Genomic DNA, 24,178 nt, shown 5'->3' with positions numbered 1-24,178 from the left:
CCTGAACTCACCGATTCCATATTCTGCTAAAGGTTATTGGATCTCAACCAACGCGAGCAGCAAGTCGCGATACGATAAACAGCAGTCGCGATAGGCTACAATCCGACCTTTATCAAAGTCGGAAACGTAATGGTACGCATGTGCCCTCCTTACACGAGTCATCACAACAACGTTTCACCAGGTAACGCCGGTCAACTGCTGTTTGTGTATGAGAAATTGGTTGGAAACTTTCCTCATGGCAGCACGTTGTAGGTGTCACCACCGGCGCCAACCTTGTGTGAATGCTCTGAAAAGCTAATCATTTGCATATCACAGCATCTTCTTCCTTTCGGTTGAATTTCGCGTCTGTAGCACGTCATCTTCGTGGTGTAGCAGTTTTATTGGCCAGTAGTGTATATACTCCGACGATCACCGTCTATATTCAGTGTCGCGGTATTTGCATGGAAAAACCACTTCCTTCGGAGGTAGTGCCATACCTCGATTTATAAAGCCGGTATAGTTTATAACATGGATACTTGTGTGCACCTGTAGAAGCAAGACCGATTGTGATAGTAACATGGTCGTTGCGATCGTGTTTTTCTAATATCTGGTCGTTTGTAAGACGATTACGCCTCTCTTTCTAAGACACAGTGGTATCACTCGCAAGAAAAACTTATGAGATATGTCCACCCATCGCTGATTTTCTGTCAGTATTCTTTCGTATCTTCAGCAATCGGTTATTGGCGAGGTATTATACTTAGTAGAAGGGGGGTGCGTGATAGGTTCGCCATGATCATCAGCTTATAAAGTATGTGTGTGTGTTCCGACATGTACAAAGGAAATGTCTATGTCCAGTCGTAAGGAAGGTATGGATTTGATGTGGAATACTGTGATAGCAAAGGGAAGAGTAGGTCAAGTCATAAGAATGTTACAGATATTTCTATTTCCAGGGCCACCGCCGTCAGCAGGTGTATTTCCGATAATTGGCTCATTGCTTAATGTCATCCAATTGAGACTGTGATCGTAACATTTCATTGTAAGAATAGCAATCAAATATATATGTGACTGGTTTCTGTCTAGGGGTGCGTGGCGCGCCGGCAGTGGCCTGTAGCGGGAATGATTCATGGAGCTGTCAGAATGGAGAGGCCTGTTGGGATGCAGGAATGTAGCTGACTTAATCGTGTCGTCCTCTAGACGGCCGAATAGCGAACTACTAGTTAGTATGTGTTGTACAGCTTTCGTGATAGCGTGGAAATTTGAGAAGATTCAATATGGACAAGTGTTTGCACTGGACCAATATTCCCTCCTGTGTAAATTGTCCGATTGACTAATCTTCACATTTCCTGTATTTATTTATTTGAGAGAACATCGATTGAGGTGTGTGCATCTAGCAGGTGAAAGAAAGGTGGAAGACACGTTTACTGGTTCTCTAGACATGAGAAACACCTTAGTTGACTTTGTAAATTATAGGGTTGATTTGTAATCTGTTACATCACCGACATCGGTATTCGCGAGTGGATATATCAATTTCCTCTATTTTTTTCGAGTTTTCACATAAAGGTCTTCCCAGGCGGGATAAGTTTCTAATTACTCAGTGGTTTACAGCACGCTCCACCTCGCTAAAGTTTCGGGTTTCTAGGGAAATAATTTCCAGTCTATATCTTCGGAATTATGTTGCGAGAGCGATGCTGCTATGCAAGTGATATTGCTATGTGCTTGATACAGAGAAGTATCGTATAAATGGTGTGATATTCTGGCAAACCATGTGAAAATACATGTGTTCTTTTAATCCCAGAGTCTTTAGATTGGTATAGAAAACAAGTAAGCAAGCAAGTCGGGACCAGAATCGGTGATGCCTTTGTGTTGAGGAGAACCGATTCAGCCTTTGTACAGCAGTATTCACGGTATATGTACGAGTGTCTCACGAAAATGGCATGATATTCTGGCAAACCGTGTGAAATTACATATGTTATTGTAATCCCAGAGTCTGGAGATGGGTGTTGAAAGTAGGCAAGCAAGCAGGTCAGGACCAGAAACAGTAACGCTTTTGTGCTGTGGGGAACCGACCTCAACTTTGTATAACAGTTCTGAGAATGACTTCGGTCCACTGAGCGTGCTCTGGTCATGCGTCAGGGGCCATCATTGGCGACGATGTGGCGTAGACAATAACGAATTTCTGCATGACCCACTGAAGTGTCGGAACATCAATGCTGTCGGTGACCTCCTGAATGACTGTTTTCAGTTCAGCAATAGTTTTGGGGTTATTGCTGTACACCTTGTCTTTAATACAGCCCCACAAACAGCAGTCGAATGTGTTCGGATTCGGAGACTATGGCCCCCAATCGAGGCCCATGCAAGTGGCCTCTCTGTTCCCCAGAGCCAGAACTCTGTCCCCAAAGTGCTCCTCCATGAGATGAAACACTCTCTTGCTTTGATGGGGTCGAACTCGGTCTTGCATGAACCATGTCCGGTCGAAATTAGGGTCACATCGGATAATGAGGATGAAATAATCTTCCAAAACCTTCACGTAACGGTCGGCCGTCACAATGCTTGCAAGGAATATCGCACTGATTATTTCATGACTGGACATTGGGCACCATACAGTCATCCATTGAGGGCGAAGAGACTTCTCGATCGCGAAATGCGAATTCTCAGTCCGCTAAATGCGCCAATTTCGCTTACTGTCAGCCCATCAAAATGAAAGTGGGCTTCGTCGATAAACCATGCGTACTAATTCCCATCACGCCCCGCAGCCAACCATACAGTTTGAACGTCCTAACGTAAACCGTTCAGAAGTTATGACGATTTTATTTCATATCCTGTAGATCGAACTAGGCAATCGGTTTGTTTTCAGTGGTCAGTGCGACGACATATGGAGCACCGTCGATCATCCTAGCTCGACAACAGATGCACGCCGACGTCGGTCCACCCTGTGACAGCAATTCACACATGAGTGATGCCATGTTGTCTTATCGTCCATCTTCTCATGAGCCCTGCAACTGGTGTGGCAGTATGAAGAGCCCTTGAGGGCACAACGACAACTGATTCGCGAAGTCGAATATGAACGGTAACCAATACAAGCTGGTGGCTGCGCCGCGCTACTCCGACGTTCTTCTGCACAAACTGTTTCCGATAATGCTGGCCTGGTCAAAAATTTCTCCAGATTACACATCCACTGAAAACATGTGGTGGTGAGTTGCCAGGAGACTGGCACATCAGAATTGGCCAGCCACCATGACTGATGAATGGTACAGAGGTGAAACAACTTGGAGTGACATACCTTATCCGTCAGCTTAGTTGTATTTGACGCCATGCTCAACATGGTTAGAGCCATTGCTGTGGACATAGGTACGAACTTTTGCATCCTATACACCCATCCCTAAATGACCTACAACTTTAATGTTGAACTCCCCCTAGTAAAGGGTACAGGTACAATGTTAGACATTTTAATGACCAGAAATGCTGATATTCTGTGTAATCAAAAAATCCCGACACCTATTAGTAGACACCACCATCGTGGGTGTGTCGACCCTTCGCCTTTATGACGGCTTGAGCTCTCTTCGGGAAATTTTCAATGTCTCTGGAGGAAAGGCAGCTGATTCTCCTTTTAGCGTGAAACCAGAGAAATTAGTGACGGTGGACACTGGGATCTGGAGCGAAATGGACGATCTTAAACAAAAAGAGTTCCATTGGGCTGAGATCTCGGATTTTTGGCCGGAACGTCCATACCAGGAATGTTATTGGCTTACAGTTGCCACTTTAAACAGGTGCGCTGTTATGCTGATACGATCATCATTACCGATTTGTTCCTCTACTGTTCGCAGTGCACAATACTGTAAAATGTATTCATATTCTTCTGTACTTAGTGTCTTTTGGAGTTCAGCCATACGCTAACCACGAAAAACATCCCCATACTGTAACAGTGACTACTCTGTATTTCACTATGGGTTCTACACATGATGGTAGGTACGTTGTCCAGAGATTCGCCAAACAGAAACCTTTCCACAAGGTGTTAGTTGGTTCACCCCTCCAAATGACTCGGTCCAGTCTTCCACTGTCCAAAGGCGACACCCTTTACGCTACCTCAAGGATCGCTTAACGTTGGCCATAGAAATCTGTGACTTACTAGGATCTGTTCGATCATCTCAGTGTCTTTAACTCTCTGCCCACAGTCATTGCGCTAGATGGACTGCTGGCAGTAGTTCAGAAATTACTCCATCCGCTGGTTTTTACAACCAGCCTCTGAAATGCTCCACTGTCGCTATTCGTTTGTACGCAGGGTCTGTCTGGTTTTCGTTTGGATGTAGTTGTTCCTTCGACTCCACATTTACATCAAACTGTCGGTTTGGGTAGTTTTAAAAGTGTTGAAATGTCACTCCTGTACGATCCATTCTGCTGCTACTGCTCATCTCCGTTTATACTTGTGCACTCACCTTTCGTGACACCTATTGGTCAATTCCTCATTACATAGGCTACCTGGATACTTTTCATCAGCCAGCTCCTGGCGAAATGCTTCACTGAACAGTAGTGTGAAAAGCTGTTGGCTCACAGATTGTTGGACGGGTGAGATGCACTGTGGCCAGCCTCGCGTTTTTTTTTCTCCTTTTTACCCAACACACGTAATCCATTGATAAGATAGGTCTGCTTAATCAGTAAATTCCGATGCATATACAAAAGAGCGGTATTGTTCTCGAGAGTGGGTGGTGACTGTAAAGGATTTTCTTTAATTTTTCTCAATTATAAAGTGCATCTTTAATTGATTGTGGTAGTTAGTGGAGAGTGAAAACATGACCCTTAGAATTTCTGCTCGACTTGGTCTGCCTTCAGTAGACGAGGTGCCTGACTGGATGCACGCTGGGGGGGAGGGGGGGGGGGGTAGCGCCATCTACCTGAGCCGGTAGCTGTTGCACTCACCGTAGCAGAGAACGGCGTGCTTCTTTGACAGAATTAGTTACGCTCGGGAAAAAATGTATTTTCGTGCTGAGTTCAGTGAAATCGACTTGTCATCGTCAGGTGGCGAATATGAATACAGAGGTTTCTCCGAACGACAGATGACCCACGCAAATGGCGTGTACCTTGCGATAACATCGCAATATTGTGCGTTAATCATGGGACGCCCCCACATGCGAGTCATTTGTCTAGCGCCGACGGGCCACTAACTTCCTGAGCGTTAACAATGAGAAGGGAAAGTTACGGGAAGTTTCTGGCTGGTCGTCGTTTGATGGAGCGGAACTCAGAATGTTTGCCATATGGCGGCACTGGCAAGATGCTGGAAATAGGAGTTGGGGTAGGTCGCGTTCGGAATCTTCCAAAAGAATCGATGCTGAACGTTCCAGAACAAAGTTTCTGGGAGGTTTTGGATTGGCGGAATAAAGTAAGCGGTGTCTGATTGACCAAATGGCTGTCTTGCCGGCTTACGCCGAGAAAGAGCTTGTGTTTGGTGTTTTATGTATGTGTTATTGGTCCCTAAAAAGGTGTGTAAGGGTTAATTTCGTGCGTTTGTGAGAAGCTTCTGATGGTTCGTTTCCTAAATTTCGAAAAAGGAACTCGGGCGAAGTTTGTGTTGTAAGGTAAAATTTTGTGAATTTGTTCAAAAAATGGTTCAAATGGCTCTGAGCACTATGGGACTTAACTTCTGTGGTCATCAGTCCCCTAGAACTTAGAACTACTTAAACCTAACTAACCTAAGGACATCACACACATCCATGTCCGAGGCAGGATTCGAACCTGCGACCGTAGCAGTCCCGCGGTTCCGGACTGCGCGCCTAGAACCACGAGACCACCGCGGCCGGCTGTGAATTTGTCTTGAATTAGTGTGTATATGGTGCGATGGCCTAGGAAGTCTCCTCTTATGTGTGTGCTGGGAAACGTATCTGCCAGCGCTTGAGACGACACGGAAAACTTTTTTCTAGAAACGCTGCAGTCAGGTAGTGCTGTGCCTGACACCATAGACAACACCTTCGATCCATACAACAAGACTGGAAGCATGAGCTGGTGCTAGAGGAGAAGTTTGCATTGAACGGTTATTTCGTCGCCTTTCAGCAGGAGATATAACCTTCAGAAGAGGGCTCAGTCTTTGTTTTTTGCTGTGGTGAGGTGCCTGTTCCATGTTAGGCGTCGACCTATTTCGAGGCCCAGGTGAGTAAAATTCTCTAAGTTAACTCACTGCCGTCAGGGAGCTTGATTTTAGGGATGAAATAAGCATTGGTAGGACTGATCTTTATCTTCCAGCGGTTGCACCACTGAGTTATCTTATCGATATGTTGCAGGAGGTGGCGGTGTATAAGGAGAAGGCTGCGACCATTTCTGTATATGGCGGTGTCATCTGCATATAGCAATTTCTCCGCCAATCTGCCTAGGGATGTCATTCCTATACATGGTATAAAGGACAGGACCTAAAACCGAAGTCTACAGACGCAGAGAATGGTGATTTTCAACGTGAGGGGAAAAGGCAATTCACGAACTGACTAGCAGCGCCGCGCTAGCGTCCGGCTCCCGCATGCGGCCTCACAGCACCTCGTCTCCCGAAAATGATGTAAATGTTGCAGAAAAGAAGTACGAAATTCATACGTGCGTTAGTTCAGATCGATCGCTCAGTCACTGTGTGGTAACATTTCGGTCATGATTTTACTCTTTGCGGTTCTGTTTCTCTTTACTCACTAAACTTCCGATGCAATCATCATCTACAACTCATTTCCACGATTAGCAGTGAGTTAAGAAAATTCTATTTCATGAACAGTTTTCCAGTACTTTCTCTTTGAACATCCACAGTTGTCACACTTTCATATGAGTATACGCACTCATTCTCCCATGAAGAGTATTTGAACCTTCTGCTGAGCAGTCATTGAAGTCATAATAATAAATCAAAGTAATTTTTAGCACTTGTTTTATTAAAGTAACGGATAGTTCCCATGCCTAACCCGCCAGGGTAGCTGAGCGGGCTAACGCACTGCTTCTTGGACTCGGGTAGGCGCTCCGTCCCGGATCGAATCCGCCCGCCGGATTAAGGACGAGGGCCGGTGTGCCGGCCAGCCTTGATGTGTTTTTAGGCGGATTTCCACATCCCGCTAGGTGAATACCGGGCTGGTCACCACGTTCCGTCTCAGTTACAAGCGTCGCAGACATTTGAAACACATCCGCACTATTTCCCAATTTACACTAAACGCAGACGGTTGGGGTACACTGATTCCATCCTGGGGGGTGCGGGGTGACGACAGGAAGGGCATCCGGCCATTCCTAACACTAACATTGCCAAATCCGTTGTAACCACGCCCACACTGCGATAGATGCGGGACTATGGCGTAAGCGAAAGTAAGAAAGAATAGAATGAGATTTTCACTCTGCAGCGGAGTGTGCGCTGATATGAAACTTCCTGGTAGATTAAAACTGTGTGCCGGACCGAGACTAGAACTTCTGCCTTTCGCGGGCAAGTGCTCTACCAACTCAGCTACCCTAGCACGACTCACGTCGCGTCCTCACAGCGCTCCACTGCAGAGTGAAAATCTCATTCTGGAAATATCCCCAAGGATGTGGCGAAGCCATGTCTCCACAAAATCCTTTATTTCAGGAGTGCTAATTCTGCAAGGTTCGCAGGAGAGCTGTAAAGTTTGGAAGGTAGGAGACGAGGTACTGGCAGAAGTAAAGCTGTGAGGACGGGGCGTGAGTCGTGCTTGGGTAGCTCAGCTGGTAGAACTTTTGCCAGCGAAAGGCAAAGGTCCCGAGTTCGAGTCTCGGTCCGGCACACATTTTTAATCTGCCAGGGAGTTTCAAAGGAAGAATAGTTCCCTAGTTAGTAAGATTGTTAATGTTTAATCAGGGCACACAACTACACTTAACGTGTTAGGGCCAAGCCTTTTCTTCCATTTCCGTGCACACAATTACTTTACGCATACGTGGACCATAGTGGGATATTTAGTGCATATGTGTGGCAAAACAGATCGACAAGACCCTTACCCTAGTGGCGCTTTGCAGCATACCTGTTAGAGGTCCAGCGCGTAGACGTGGACGTGCGTGTGCGGCTCCTGGGGCAGGTGGGCGAGGCCGGCCTGGTGGTAGGGCAGGCTGTGCAGGCAGCGCATGCCCAGCTTGTGGGCGAGGCGCGCCGAGTAGGCGCTGGTGCAGACCACAGTGAGCAGCGGGGCGCCGGCCTCGCGGCCCACGTCGGCGGCGCGCCGCAGCAGCTCCAGGCCCAGCCCGGCGCCCCTCAACGAGGGGTCCACAGCCAGCAGCGACACGTCTAGCGCGCGCCGCCCCTCCAGCCCGGCCGCCGCGTGCGCACCGCCCACGACGCGCCAGATCTCCGCCATGCGCTCGTCCCCAAACTGCGGGCGAGAGCCGTCCGTGTTCCAGCTCGTCACAGTACAGCGTGTCGAACGTACGGGGCATTCCACGGGAACTAGTTCTGGGGAGGCAGAATCCTATCATTGCGTACACCCTGTCCCGTCCCTCAGACTCTGTCAGGTGGTCAGATGGTGTATCGTCCACTTTCTAGCCAATCTTGTGTGCTAGCTTTGTTAGTGTTTGTTGTCGTCTCACCAAGTTTCTGGCTGGATGGGAAAGGTTTTTCTTGTTTTGTTTATTTATTTGCAACGTGCCCCATGACAATATTTGTATGTATTGTGCGTGTGTGTGTGTGTGTGTGTGTGTGTGTGTGTGTGTTTGCGTGTGTGTGTGTGGGTGGATGGGTGTCCTTTTGTGTGGAATGTAGTGTATTATTTATGTTGTATGATTATGAAGAGCCGGCCGTGGTGGCTGAGCGGTTCTAGGCACTGGAACCGCGCGACCCCTACGGTCGCAGGTTCGAATCCTGCCTCGGGCATGGATGTGTGTGATGTCCTTAGGTTAGTTAGGTTTAAGTAGTTCTAAGTTCTAGGGGACTGGTGACCTTAGAAGTTAAGTCCAATAGTGCTCAAAGCCATTTTTATGATGATGATGAGGATGAAGATTATGATGAGAAAAGAGTGAGGGTGACTCCCAGCGCCGGAACATACCCTACTCCTCGCGAATTGCGCCTAGAGGACAGCCAAGTTTAACGTCCCCATCTGCGGACGGATCACCGTCAACAGTGTCTTATGGCCTCACTGCACTGCAGAGAAGTCTGGTATTTAAACCAGGACATTGGTGAAAAGTCTACCAATCAGGAACTTAACTCCACCATGTCTGCTCCCCTTGACGACCAAATAGTTCCAGTGAGAACTTTTGCCACCACCAGGATTCTAACCGGCTTACTCCAGATCGAATGTCACAGCACATGGCTACGGAAGTGTATGCGGAAATGGTTTCCCTTACAATCAATGGTTGGTCGTCGGAGATGACTAGGCATTTTGTAAGGGCGAATAGTTTCTCAGTTCTCTCGGTGTCCCCACCATCCACTGCAGCTGCAGGAAATGGCGAGTGAGATCGTCTACGTTATGCTTCTGGTTCCGACTGGCTGTAACGTGAAACAGTTTCGTGGAGCGGTATCGACTTCTCGAAATCGTGGAGTCGACAGGCAACCGTCGTGGGGTTAAAGCGGCAGGTGGTGATGCTCTGGTGCATTAAAATAATGTTCAATTTGGGGTTCTGGAATTAGTGATGTTCCGTGATCAGCGAAATTATTTTTCCAGTATGGTAAGTTTGCAAAGCATTCAAAATCTCGTTCTGAGGGCGTCGAATTCTGCTTAGATACGGTACTTTCTTTTCTCAGCTAATCTTGTGGATTAGAGAGCATGGATTAGTTCGGTCAAAATGGATCTCAAAGCAGATCGTGGAGCCATTATCTAGTTGAGGTATTGTTGAGTAAAAGTGACAGCCAGGGTTAATTCTTCCCAATAAATTTCATTTGTTGCCATGCAAAACTGAGTGTGGTGTCTCTGTGAGACTTTTTTATTTATTGACATTGCAATGGTCTTCTGTTTTCTGCTGAGGTCTTTATCTGCAAGAGTTGTTAGGGACTAGTTAGGGACTGTGTTCGAGCTGTTGGCGTGAACGTAAATATTTCCAGTTTAGTGGTGGGATCTCAGAATCTTTGGCTATGGGGTTTTTAATTATTGACTTTGAAGCAGTGACAAATTTAATCCTGTCTCACAGGCGAAAATCGAGGCTGAGGTCAGCTAAGAGTCTGTACAGATTTCAGAACCATCTGTTACTTCACTTCCCGATCAGTCATAGGTCTCAACTCTCGTAATACACTCCTGGAAATGGAAAAAAGAACACATTGACACCGGTGTGTCAGACCCACCATACTTGCTCCGGACACTGCGAGAGGGCTGTGCAAGCAATGATCACACGCACGGCACAGCGGACACACCAGGAACCGCGGTGTTGGCCGTCGAATGGCGCTAGCTGCGCAGCATTTGTGCACCGCCGTCGTCAGTGTCAGCCAGTTTGCCGTGGCATACGGAGCTCCATCGCAGTCTTTAACACTGGTAGCATGCCGCGACAGCGTGGACGTGAACCGTATGTGCAGTTGACGGACTTTGAGCGAGGGCATATAGTGGGCATGCGGGAGGCCGGGTGGACGTACCGCCGAATTGCTCAACACGTGGGGCGTGAGGTCTCCACAGTACATCGATGTTGTCGCCAGTGGTCGGCGGAAGGTGCACGTGCCCGTCGACCTGGGACCGGACCGCAGCGACGCACGGATGCACGCCAAGACCGTAGGATCCTACGCAGTGCCGTAGGGGACCGCACCGCCACTTCCCAGCAAATTAGGGACACTGTTGCTCCTGGGGTATCGGCGAGGACCATTCGCAACCGTCTCCATGAAGCTGGGCTACGGTCCCGCACACCGTTAGGCCGTCTTCCGCTCACGCCCCAACATCGTGCAGCCCGCCTCCAGTGGTGTCGCGACAGGTGTGAATGGAGGGACGAATGGAGACGTGTCGTCTTCAGCGATGAGAGTCGCTTCTGCCTTGGTGCCAATGATGGTCGTATGCGTGTTTGGCGCCGTGCAGGTGAGCGCCACAATCAGGACTGCATACGACCGAGGCACACAGGGCCAACACCCGGCATCATGGTGTGGGGAGCGATCTCCTACACTGGCCGTACACCACTGGTGATAGTCGAGGGGACACTGAATAGTGCACGGTACATCCAAACCGTCATCGAACCCATCGTTCTACCATTCCTAGACCGGCAAGGGAACTTGCTGTTCCAACAGGACAATGCACGTCCGCATGTATCCCGTGCCACCCAACGTGCTCTAGAAGGTGTAAGTCAACTACCCTGGCCAGCAAGATCTCCGGATCTGTCCCCCATTGAGCATGTTTGGACTGGATGAAGCGTCGTCTCACGCGGTCTGCACGTCCAGCACGAACGCTGGTCCAGCTGAGGCGCCAGGTGGAAATGGCATGGCAAGCCGTTCCACAGGACTACATCCAGCATCTCTACGATCGTCTCCATGGGAGAATAGCAGCCTGCATTGCTGCGAAAGGTGGATATACACTGTACTAGTGCCGACATTGTGCATGCTCTGTTGCCTGTGTCTATGTGCCTGTGGTTCTGTCAGTGTGATCATGTGATGTATCTGACCCCAGGAATGTGCCAGTAAAGTTTTCCCTTCCTGGGACAATGAATTCACGGTGTTCTTATTTCAATTTCCAGGAGTGTACCTGGGGGAGGTGCTGGGGTACGGGATTTATGCCCACCTTCAGAAAATATTGTAATATAGTTATTTTGTATTTTAAAATTTGTTGTGGTATATAAAAAGCGAAGGAGACAAAGACCGTATGTACGTGTGTGAGAGACCGGGGGACTAGAACCTAACTGACATTGGCAGCACACTGCTAGGAAAAGAAAGAAGGAGACGGTGCCAATGACAGTGGAATAATGAGAGACAGAGTCTACGACAATGACCACGAGATGAGGGAGATAATGACAGTGAGAAGATACAGCAGCAGCGGGAAGGTGTGAAGGAGATAGTAGCATTAAGAGGGAGACAGTGACATAGTGACAGTGGGAGGAGGCAGTAGTAGGACAGAACCAAGGGGACTGTGGCTGTGAGACAGGAGGAAGTGACAGTTAGACACAATGGGATAATGACGGTGAGTTGAGCTGAATGAGTGAGTGAGAATAGGCAAGTGGAAGTGGTGGGTATGAGAGACACAGCGATGGGCTAGTGGGTGTGAGACATTACAGTTAGGGCACCTTATGGGAGTGAGAGGTGAGGGCGGTACCCCCGACGGATTTACGCCACCCACGCTGGAGGTAGTGCTAGAGACCTTCACATGATTTTCTTTCACTCTTACAAGTTCATTTTTCGTATTGTAATGTAGTATTACCGGTTCCCGTCAGATCACCAAAGTTAAGCGCTGTCGGCCTGGGCTAGCATATGATCTACCGAGCGCTGTTGGCAAACGGAGTGCATTCAGCCCATGTGAGGCAAACTGAAGAGCCACTTGATACAGAAGTAGCGGCTCCGGTCTCGTAAACTGACATACGGCCGGGAGACCGGTGTGCTGACCACATGCCCCTTCATATCCGCATCCAGTGACGCCTGTGGACTGTGGATGACGCGGCGACCGGTCGGTACCGTTGGGCCTTCACGGCCTGTTCGGGATGAGTTTAGTTTTTAATGTACTGTTATGAATATGAGTATTTAATGGAATATGACTCCTGGGTATATTAACGTTACGTGGAATAAATTCAGTTTCTGATTGATAAAAACCATGTTAAGCACATCGGCATAGTACGACACATCGTCACTCACGTAGTATATAATATAAAGCTTGAAGTAATTGATTTTCTGGTGTACTTTCTGTAAACTACCCACACACACAAACCATGTCGGCCGGCCCGAGTGGCCGAGTGGCTCTAGGCGCTACAGTCTGAAACTGCGTGACCGCTACCGTCGCAGGTTAGAATCGTGCCTCGGGCATGGATGTCTGCGATGTCCTTAGGTTAGTTAGGTTTAAGTAGTTCCAAGTTCTAGGGGACTGTTGACCACAGAAGTTAAGTCTCATAATGCTCAGAGCAATTTTTTTTTAACAAGCCTGGTTGTATAGTTTCCTTTTTTGTGTGTTAGGGGTGTCGGACACGTGAGTATTTCCACAAACATCGACAGGCATCGACGGCGGTTCAGCAGCGAATACAGAAAATGCAACCTGCACCTATCAGAACGTATTGTTTGGTGGGAAATGATCGGTCCAATAATTAGTGTAGCACTCATTGCACAACATGTTCCTATTTCCTCATCTGTGCGAGGCTCTTAACACAACTTTGTTCTGTAAATTCACGTACATCGATAAATGCAGCCATGACTCATCCAAAAGCCTCTCCATCGTGAACGGATTTCAACAGTCAGCTGTAACAATATCTAAAATGGTCCATTCACTACCATTTCAGTTAGAGTGTGTTTAGTACTGCCAGCAGATGCTACTGACACGCTAGTTTGGGTTACTGAATACCACAAAATTTTTCTCGGGTTAATTCCCACGGCTTCACGTATGGATAAATTGATACGCCACCTTGCAAAGTTTAAGGAATTATTCATCATTTGGATTTGCAGCTGCTTGCGTTGACCATGTTTGCAGTTAAAATTGTAGGATGTGAGGTCCGCCAGTTATGCAAAAAACCGTTTATTGTCAGTACCCAAACATGTTTCAGCACCACTGTGCCATCATCAGTTTTATGTATTCTGTAATGTGAACAATTTTTTATTAAACGATTACAAAATTATGTGGATGTTTAGTTCAAACAATAGTTCGTTTCTTTTTGTTAATACCTTTACACTTGGTGTGTATGATTTTTTCGGAGCACTTGTGTATTATTTACTAAAGGTAGCTAGTCATCTGCAACCAAACGATGTAGATTAGATATTTTTCTGGGAATTAACCTATCATCTAGTTAGTCGCCATATTTCGCACCTATGTTCGTTTTTACTTACATTTTCGTGTGGCAAGCCCTTTTATTCTCTGCATCATGGTGAGGCGTCGTGATGCACACGTAAATATAACACGTATACCACACAAATAAGGTCGTAAAAGCACTTTTCACAAATGGTTCAAATGGTTCTGAGCACTATGGGACTTAACATCTTAGGTCATCAGTCCCCTAGAACTTAGAACTAATTAAACCTAACTAACCTAAGGACATCACACACATCCATGCCCGAGGCAGGATTCGAACCTGCGACCGTAGCAGTCGCGCAGTTCCGGACTGAGCGCCTAGAACCGCGAGACCACTGCGGCCGGCGCGCATTTCACTTCACTTGGCCGGCCGAAGTGGCCGTGCGGTTCTAGGCGCTGCAGTCTGGAACCGCGAGACTGCTACGGTCGCAGGTTCGAATCCTGCCTCGGGCATTGATGTGTGTGATGTCCTTAGGTTAGTTAGGTTTAACTAGTTCTAAGTTCTAGGGGACTAATCACCTCAGGAGTTGAGTCCCATAGTGCTCAGAGCCATTTCAACCTTTTTTTTTTTGTGGTTGTTGTGTGTCCTCTCCAAGTCAGTGTTCATTTGTTCACCAGAGAGTTCGGCGCCAAATTTGAATTTTGTTTACGTTTTATCTTTATGTGTGTGTGTGTGTGTGTGTGTGTGTGTGTGTGTGTGTGTGTGGCCAGACTATCTGCTTGTGTTGTATTTTTTGTAAAGTTCCTTTAATGTGTTAAATAGTGTGCCCTTGCAGAGTGTAGTGTATTCATTTACGACCTGTTTTCCTTCTGCTATTGCCTTCTGTATGTGGAAGTTTTCCTCAATAGTCAGTTTACTGTATACGCTGCGGTTAGGTTTTAGTATTCTTAAGTCTCTTTCTATTGTAGTTGGGTGGTGACTGTTGGCTACAAGGTGGTCAGTAAATGTGTTATGGGAGCTGTGGTTTTTAAAGCTCTGAGATGTTCTGAATATCTGGTTTTGAAGTTTCTATATATTTGTCCTATATACACTGACTGGCAAGTGTAGCATGTGATTTCATATATCCCTGATCTGTTAAATTTATCCGTGGGTGTTTCTTGTGTTCCGATCTTTTTCTGTGTTGTGTTCTCTGTCCTGTATCCTATTTGCAGTCTCTGTTTCTTTGTACACATTAACACAAACATATCCTGTTGTAGCACTCGGCTAAAATACTTCTGAACTGTACTCATTACAATACAACGGAAGTGTACAGAATAAACTGCTAAAGCGTAGCACTGAGTAGTCTACTTGGGTTGAGCGTAGCTTCGCTTGGAGGGAAGGAAAGCAGCGTGCTGGTTCGGCCTGTAATGTGGGGGAGATTGCCTGCCTGGCTAACAGTCAAGCGAGATTTGTGCACCTTTAGTACTAGTCCATGATGTAATGCCTACCACAAATCATTACTCGGAAACTGAGTCAGAGAAATAAATTTCCACAAAAAATTGAAGTAATACACTAATGAAACGATGTAAACATACAAGTCACTTTGGGAACACTCTGAAATAAACGCTTCTTTCTGTACGTGGTTGAATTACGATACATTACCTCACTGGCACACAAGAAAATAGTACTCATCAAACTTCAAATTACTGTAATGTATACGAAACTGTAACACAGCTGGTGACGGTAGTACGCTGCCGAAATTTTCGTACTAATAAATATTAGTAGAATGTTTCATCTACTTTTCGTCTATGGTCACAAACTTTTTGTCAAGAGATTACCGGTTTCGGTCTATAATGACCATCTTCAGATCTGCAGCAAAATATGGGAAACATAAATACACTCGCAGATGGTCTACAGCTTAAAACAATAAAATAGACCACAATGAAAATGAAGTATGACAAATTCATTGGCTCTGGAGTATACTGGATTGACTGCAGTAACTGTGACAAATATCATATCGGTCAAAACGGCCGCTCGTTTAACATACGGTTTAAAGAACATTCACAGCAACGGAACAAAACTGCTTTGGGACAACATTTATCTGAAGCTTGTCTTTCTACATGTAGCACTGAGAATTGTATACGTATTGTCCATACACTAGAAAAAGCCAAGCTCTCGATTTGTTTTACGAGCTTCAAATTTATAAGGCAAAAGAAAAAGAACGAACAAAACTACTTCACTGGCAGAGCAACTTCGTGTCGAATGCTTACTTTGCTTTGTTTGACAACTGAAGGCCTCTGTTATAAATAGTTTGTTGACAGTTTCACCTAGTATAGAGTGCCTTACATATTTACTTCGTTTTCGTACGTTGTACGCATAACTCTAGTATGTTCTTGTTCCTTCCCTGTTTATATAATATACTGCATGAACTAGATAATGTTGTTCATGCACTGGTACGGAACTGTATCATTCTTTTCTGGCAGCGGCGTGCCACAGGATACGAAGGACCCCCTGGCGATGACGTTCCTATAACCACTACTCGCCTATGCGTAATTCTGGCGTTAGTGCTAATAGAGGGCGCTGATTATGTGCAGCAGTATGTTTTCTTTCATTGTGGCTTCTTTAGTTTTTTTATAGTTTCTGTACTATTCTGGGCACTACGAAAGCTGTTTATTATTTATGTCATTGTCTGTAATATTGGCGCTTGAAGATATGTCAATTACTGTGTCTTAACTCTTCCTCTTTTTAGCAATCTAACTTTTGTCGTGTTTTATTTCATTGCTTTTCATTACACTAAAGTCTTTACCGATTGTATCCCCCCTTTATTTTACGTTGTTCAATTAATCATTGAAGACTTGTGTATGCCTACAGAAGCGACATTTGGTGAACTTACAACACAAACATCTTGAGGCTATTGTACACAGTCTGTTTTGAACAGTAGTGATGCTTACATGATGACACTTGAATATACTGTTATTTATATACATTTGACGATGCTGGTGTTGATTTTGCACTTAACATTTGACGATGCCACTATGGTTGCAGTACATTAGGACATTGTTCTTATAAAACAGGTATGCCTCTTCATACTTAAAGCGCACAAATGTATATGTATGCCAGTAGTACTTTTCATTATGGTCTATTTTATTGTTTTAAGCTGTAGACAATCTGCTAGTATATTTATGTTTCCCCATATTTTGCTGCTGATCTGAAGATGGTCGTTATAGACCGAAACCGGTAATCTGTTGACAAGAAGTTTGCGACCATAGACGTGAAGTGAAGGAAGATTATTATATATTCAGGTCACTGTTTTATTCGCGACGATGTAGAAGCTTCTGATTTGGTAGAAAGTGACTGAAGCGGTAGAAATTATTTCATAAATTTAAAGTACAGTCACGGAAATGAAACAATACTCCATTCTTTCTTTTGCTAGTGCGGTGTCGCAGGATCGGCACGGTTAGAAACGGATTTGGCAAGGTTAGTTTTTCGGGGGTGGCCAGATGCCCTTCCTGCCGCCACCCCGTACCCCCCCAGGACGGAATTAGTGTACCCCGGCTGTCTGCGTCTGGTGTAATCTGTGAAATAGTGCGAACGTGTTCAAATGTCTACAAGTCGTGTAACTAAGGCGGAACGTGGGGACCAGCCCGGTATTCACCTAGTGGGACGTGGAAAATCGCCTAAAAACCACATCCAGGCTGGTCGACACACCGGCCGCCGTTGGTAATCCGCCGGGCTGATTCGATGCGGGGCCGGCGCGCCTACCCGATTCCAGGAAGCAGCGCATTAGCGCTCTCGGCTAACCTGGCGGGTCTCAAACAATACTCCATATACAATGATAAAGTTAAGTGAAACTCCACGACTACGCCGGGTAAGTGGCTAGTGAGGACAGAGCGCAGAGTAACCTGCCGGTGGTGTCCGGCGGCGCCGCCGTCCTCGGCCGGCTGCAGCAGCGCGCAGATGCAGGCGGCGACTAGCACGCCGTCGTGCCGGCGCTCGGCGAGCAGCGACCAGCCGGCGCGCAGGTCGTCCAGCGCGGGCATGTCCGCCGCGTCCGCCGGGCCCGCCGTGAAGCCCAGCGCGGCGCACAGCGGCTCGCGCGGGTAGAACACGCGCCGCAGGAAGCTCTCCACGCGCGAGCAGTCGGCCGCGCTGCCGCGCACCACACGGTACTCCAGCCCGGGGCCCACCATCTCCTCCTGCAACCCGGGCCGCCGTCGCTAAGCACCGGCTGAGCTGGAAAGGTACGTCAAAAAGCGCCCTCTCAGGGACAAACATTTGGTCGATGCCGAGGCGATTAGACACGAAAACAACATGGATTACGAAAAGACGAAAAAACAAAGTTCAATACATTCAGTATTATGTCCATACGCCATCGGGGCGCGCTTGTATCGGTCCGTGTGGACGGCGCCCGTGGCCGGTACCGGCGCAGCTTTTGCAGACGCTGAAATACACTGCTGGCCATTAAAATTGCTACACCAAGAAGAAATCCAGATGATAAACGGGTATTCATTGGACAAATATATTATACTAGAACTGACGTGATTACATTTTCACGCAATTTGGGTGCATAGATCCTCAGAAATCAGTACCCAGAACAACCACCTCTGGCCATAACAATGGCCTTGATACGCCAGGGCATTGAGTCAAACAGAGCTTGGATCGCGTGTACAGGTACAGCTGCACACACAGCTTAATCATCATACCGCAGTTCATGAAGAGTAGTGACTGGCATATAGTGACGATCCAGTTGCTCGGCCACCGTTGACCAGACGTTTTCAATTGGTGAGAGATCTGGAGAATGTGCTGGCCAGGGCAGCAGTCGAACATTTTCAGTATCCAGAAAGGCCCGTATAGGACCTGCAACATGCGGTCGTGCATTATCCTGCTGAAATGTAGGGTTTCGCAGGGATCGAATGAAGGGTAGAGCCACGGGTCGTAACACATCTGAAATGTAACGTCCACTGTTCGAAGTGCCGTCAGTGCGAACATGAGGTGACCGAGACATGTAACCAATGGCATCCCATACCATCACGCCGGGTGATACGCCAGTAAGGCGATGAGGAATACACGCTTCCAATGTACGTTCACCGCGATGTCGCCACACACGGATGCTACTATCATGATGCCATAAACAGAACCTGGATTCATCCGAAAAAATGAAGTTTTGCCATTAGTGCACCTGGGTTCGTCGTTGAGTACACCATCGCAGGCGCTCCTGTCTGTGATGCAGCGTCAAGGGTAACCGCAGCCATGGTCTCCGAGCTGATAGTCCATGCTGCTGCAAACGTCGTCGAACTATTCGTGCAGATGGTTGTTGTCTTGAAAACGTCCCCATCTGTTGACTCAGGGATCGAGACGTGGCTGCACGATCTGTTACAGCCATGCGGATAAGATGCCTGTTATCTCGACTGCTAGTGAAACGAGGCCGTTGGGATCCAGCACGTCGTTCCGTATTACCCTTCTGAACCCACCGATTCGATATTCTGCTAACACTCATTGGATCTCGACCAACGCGAGCAGCAATGTCGCGATACGACAAACCGCAGTCGCGATAGGCTACAATCCGACCTTTATCAAAGTCGGAAACGTGATGGTACGCATTTCTTCTCCTTACACGAGGCATCACAACAACGTTTCAGCAGGCAACGCCCGTCAACTGCTGTTTGTGTATGACAAATCGGTTGGAAAATTTCCTCATGTCAGCACGTTGTAGGTGTCACCACCGGCGCCAACCTTACGTGAATGCTCTGAAAAGCTAATAATTTGCATATCACAGCATCTTCTTCCTGTCCGTTAAATTTCGCGTTTGTAGCACGACATCTTCGTGGTGTAGCAATTTTAATGGCCAGTAGTGTATGTTTCCCGGCACGCTACACGACTGACGACCGTGTGATAGCCGTAGTAGGTCACATATTGCCCATTAGATGCAGCAGGAGCAGTTGTGACTTTGTTAAATACACTGAAGAGCCAAAGAAACTGGTACACCTGTCAAATATCGTGTAGGGTTCCTGCGAGCAACACGACGTGGCAAGGAGTAGACTAAGGTCTGAAGTAGTGCTGGAGGGATTTGACACCATGAATCCTGCAGGGCTGTCCATAAATCCGTAAGAGTACCAGCGGGGAGAGATTTCTTCTGAACGCACGTTGCAGAGCATACCAGATATGCTCAATAACGTTCATGTCTGGGGAATTTGGTGCCCAGCGGAAGTGTGTAAAGGCAGAAGAGTGTTCCTGGAGGCGCTCTGTAGCAATTCAGGAAGTGTGGGGTGTCGCATTGTCCTGCTGGAATTACCGAAGTCCGCTGGAATGCACAATGGACATGAATGGATGCAGGTGATCAGACAGGATGCCTACGTACCTGTCAGGGGTCCCATATCTCTGCAGCTGCACACCCCCCACACCATTGGAAAGCCCCCATCACCTCGAATAGTCCTCTGCTGACATGGAGGGTCCATGGATTCATGAGGTTGTGACCATACACGTACTGGTCCATCCGCTAGATACAATTTGAAACGAAACCAAGCAACATGTTTCCAATCAGCAACAGTCCAACGTCGGTGTTGACTGGCTCAGGCGAGGCGTAAAGCTTTGTGTCCTCCAGTCGCCAAAGGTACACGATGGGCCTTCGGCTCCGAAAGCCCATATCGATCGCACACTGACACTTGTTGACGGCACAGCACTGAAGTCTGCAGCAATTTGCGGAAGCGTTGCATTTCTGTTACGTTGAACGATTCTCTTCAGTCGTCGTTGGCTCTGCTCTTACGGGATCTGTTTCCGGCCGCAGCGATGTCGGAGATTTGATGTTTTACCGGATTCCTGATATTCACAGTGCACACGTGAAATGGTCGTACGGTAAAATCTCCATTTTATGGCTACTTTGGAGATGCTGTGTCCCTCAGCTCGTGCGCCGACTATAACACCACATTCATACTCAATTAAAAGTTGACAACCTGCCATTGTAGCAACAGTAACCGAGCTAACAACTGTCCCAGACATTGTTGTCTTATATAGGCCTTGCCGACTGCAGCGCTGTATTCTGTTTACATATAACAAACTGTCGAGCGCCTGCCGGAGTGGCCGTCCGGTTCTAGGCGCTACAGTCTGGAACCGCGCGACCGCTACGGTGGCAGGTTCGAATCCTGCCTCGGGCATGGATGTGTGTGATGTCCTTAGGTTAGATAGGTTTAAGTATTTCTAAGTTATATAGAGCCATTTGAACCATTTCAAGGTGCCGAGCAGATGAGGAAAGGAAAAAGAGGCGGTACAAAAATTTCAGTGTTGCACTTCATGTAGCACAATGTTTTCAAGAAAGTAAATTATTATATAAATTATATGTAATCACCTTTTGTCATAAAATATGAAAAATATGCAGTTTTGAAGTTTTGTTTTATTTGAAATCTTTTTGAGCAAATGCAAAACTTTTTCTCTGCGGAGTTATTTAATGTTTGTGACAATGCTTATACACTAGCACTGATGTGGACATATGCTCTTATATACCGATACATGGTCTTATTTACCGATCTATTAAGTCTGGGATTTAAAATGATGCTACATGTGTACCTCCAAGAAGCCTGACTATTGTGTAATTATTCTTTAAATTAGCTAAAAAATTGGAAGTTCACCTATGCAGTTGAAGAGGAGAAAGACCAATGTTGAGTGTGTTAATAATTTGTATATTTCGTGCATAATATTTAAGAACTCTAGCTATGAAGTCGAGCTAGCCAGTTTTACAATGATAGTGCAGTCAGTTTGAAACATGCCGTTATTTTTGTAACTCCTTCATAATTTTGTCTTTCTATGATATTCTACTGTTTTGTTCAATATTTCTGTCAGGTAAATTTCTGTTTGTCACATGCTGAAGCTTGGAGAAGGATTTTCTACTGAAAATTTCAGTTTACCTTACCCTCCATTTGGTTATGAGGCTCAACAGCCTCATTCCTTTCCATATGCGAAGTTCCAGTGTAGCCGCTTGCCTGAGATGTGTACATGGTGACATACCAGTCACTTTCATTCTATCTTTGGGTGTGGAACCACGGGGGCAACGGAACTGGAAGTTTGGTCAGAAGCTGATAGTGGTCTTGCAGAATCCAGCGGACGCAAGTGAGCACACCTGCTGAGCCACACCTCCAGCAGCTTTGCACCACTAGCGCCTAAGCCACCACAATATAAGTTATGTGATCAAAAGTATCCGGACTACCCCAAAAAAATACGTTTCTCATATAGGCGCATTGTGCTGCCACCTACTGCCCGGTACTCCATATCAGCGACCTCAGTAGTCATTAGACATCGTGAGAGAGCAGAATGGGGCACTCCGCGGAACTCATGGACTTCGAAAGTGGTCAGGTGATTGGGTGTCACTTGTGTCATACGTCTGTACGCGAGATTTCCATACTCCTAAACATCCCTAGGTCCACTGTCTCCGATATGATAGTAAAGTGGAAACGTGAAGGGACACGTACACCACAAAAGCGTACAGGCCGAACAGTTGAATAGGGTCATAATGTGTGGTAGGCAGACATGTATCCAGATCATCACACAGGAATTCCAAACTACATCTGGACCCACTGCGAGTACCAAGACAATTATGCGGGAGGTGAGAAAACTTGGATTTCATGGTTGAGCGGCTGCTCATAAGCCACACATTACACCAGTAAATGCAAAACAACGCCTCGCTTGGTGTAAGGAACGTAAACATTGGCTTATGAACAGTGGAAAAACTTTGTGTCGAGTGACGAATCACGGTACACAATGTGGCGATCCGATTGCGGGGTGAGGGTATGACGAGTGACCGGTGAACGTCATCTGCCAGCGTGTGTAGTGCCAACGGTAAAATTCGGAGGCGGTGGTGTAATGGTGTGTTCGTGTTTCTCATGGAGTGGGTTTGCATCCCTTGTTTTTTTGCTTGGCATTATCACAGCACAGGCCTACATCGGTTTTAAGCACCTTCTTGCTTCCCACTGTTGAAGAGCAATTCGGGGACGACGATTCACCTTTCAGCATGATCGAGCACCTGTTCATAATGCACGGCCTGTGGCGGAGTGGTTACACGACAATAACATCCCTGTAATGGACTGGCCTGCACAGAGTCCTGACCAGAATCCTATAGGACACCTTTGAGATGTTTTGGAAGGCCGACTTCGTGCCAGGCCTCACCGACCAACATCGATACCTCTCCTCAGTGCAGAACTCCTTGAAGAATGGGCTGCCATTCCCCAAGAAACCTTTCAGCGCGTATGCCTGCGGGAGTAGAAGCTGTCATCGGGGCTAATGGTGGGCCAACACCGTACTGAATTCCAGCATTTCCGATTGAGGGCGCCACGAACTTTTCATCTAAGTGTCCGGATACTTTTGATCAAATAGTATACGATAGCCAACGGTAGACGCCCTCATGCAGTTCGTGCCTCCTCGCTATGTGTTGCTACTCAGACGACATCTAGTCGTGGCTCTGAAATCATCATTCGTGAATTTGTTCAGAGAGCCTCTTCCTTGTTAACATTGTGGTAGTTTGTTTCTTGCTGCATTATTCGTTATGAATCTTCATATGCTTGGAGAGATACAAGTTCAGTAAATCTTCTGTTTACTGTGTTAACTAGTTCGTTAATCATTTCTGCCTCTGTCCAGCTATCCTACGACGACAATTGCTGCACCACTTTGTAGCCCAACTCTCCTTACTGTTGTGTACGAAGTTGTACAACACTGGAAGCCGTGGGAGAGTTTGTTGGCCCTCTTTACCCCTGACTGGCGGTAACAACGACAGAAGCGAGCCCTTCCGTAGTTTTTAAACTCGAGCCCTTTGACTGGCCCAGAAGAATCGCATGCAGAAGTTTGTGGAACATTTCTGTTCAGAAAGAACTAGGGAAAATTGCCGTCCACACTTTTCCAGCCTCTCTGGTATGTTCAGGGGTCCATGCTCCTTAACAGGGGACTAGGATTAACAGTCACCGCCCCCCCCCCCCTCCCCCCATGCAGAACTGATTGCGCACAGCGTCCAGGGGGACGCTGGTAAATTTTCGTGAGGGATTCTGACCCGAGCAGCCAGTGAGTATATATGTTCTGATGGAACGTGGAGTTAGATATTAAGTCATGTAGAGCTTCTATTAGGTCACTTTCAATATTGCTGGTTTCAGCACCATCAGTAGTAGAATGTGATTCGCTTCACCTTTTTGTGTGTGTGTGTGTGAAGTTTAATGTCTTCACTTATAATGTAAAATCATGAAGTCAAGGTTTTGCATTGGCTTGTACTAAGTCCCATGGTTGCGCTAGGAAATCGGTGATTAATTTTGCAGTAGTCACGATCCTCAGATGCAACTATGTGGCCGAAGCGTTAATACCATTTGTTCTTAATTCAGCACTGAGCGAGTCTTATGATTATTCGTACCATGATGTTGACGTCGGCCATTCCAGCTTTGATTGTAACCTCCTCAGCTGGAGGGAACTCAAGTCTGCGAGTCTA

The 24,178-nt window shown here is 46.9% G+C and overlaps 1 protein-coding gene across 1 annotated transcript in view; it reads right to left on the bottom strand.

The window, feature by feature from the left end:
* LOC124802034 overlaps positions 1-24,178 on the bottom strand; it is a 48,836-nt gene that overhangs the window by 2,154 nt on the left and 22,504 nt on the right. The window contains exons 2-3 of the mRNA XM_047263117.1: positions 17,628-17,958; positions 7,956-8,300 (exon numbers count right to left, since the gene is read on the bottom strand). Of these exons, the coding sequence (XP_047119073.1) occupies positions 7,959-8,300; positions 17,628-17,915 (630 nt within the window). The 5' untranslated portion in view covers positions 17,916-17,958 and the 3' untranslated portion in view covers positions 7,956-7,958. The remainder of the gene's footprint in view (positions 1-7,955; positions 8,301-17,627; positions 17,959-24,178) is intronic.

The sequence above is a fragment of the Schistocerca piceifrons genome, chromosome 1, assembly GCF_021461385.2.
Source record: "Schistocerca piceifrons isolate TAMUIC-IGC-003096 chromosome 1, iqSchPice1.1, whole genome shotgun sequence".
Classification (NCBI taxonomy): domain Eukaryota; kingdom Metazoa; phylum Arthropoda; class Insecta; order Orthoptera; family Acrididae; genus Schistocerca; species Schistocerca piceifrons.
This window is presented reverse-complemented; position numbering and strand designations above follow the sequence as displayed.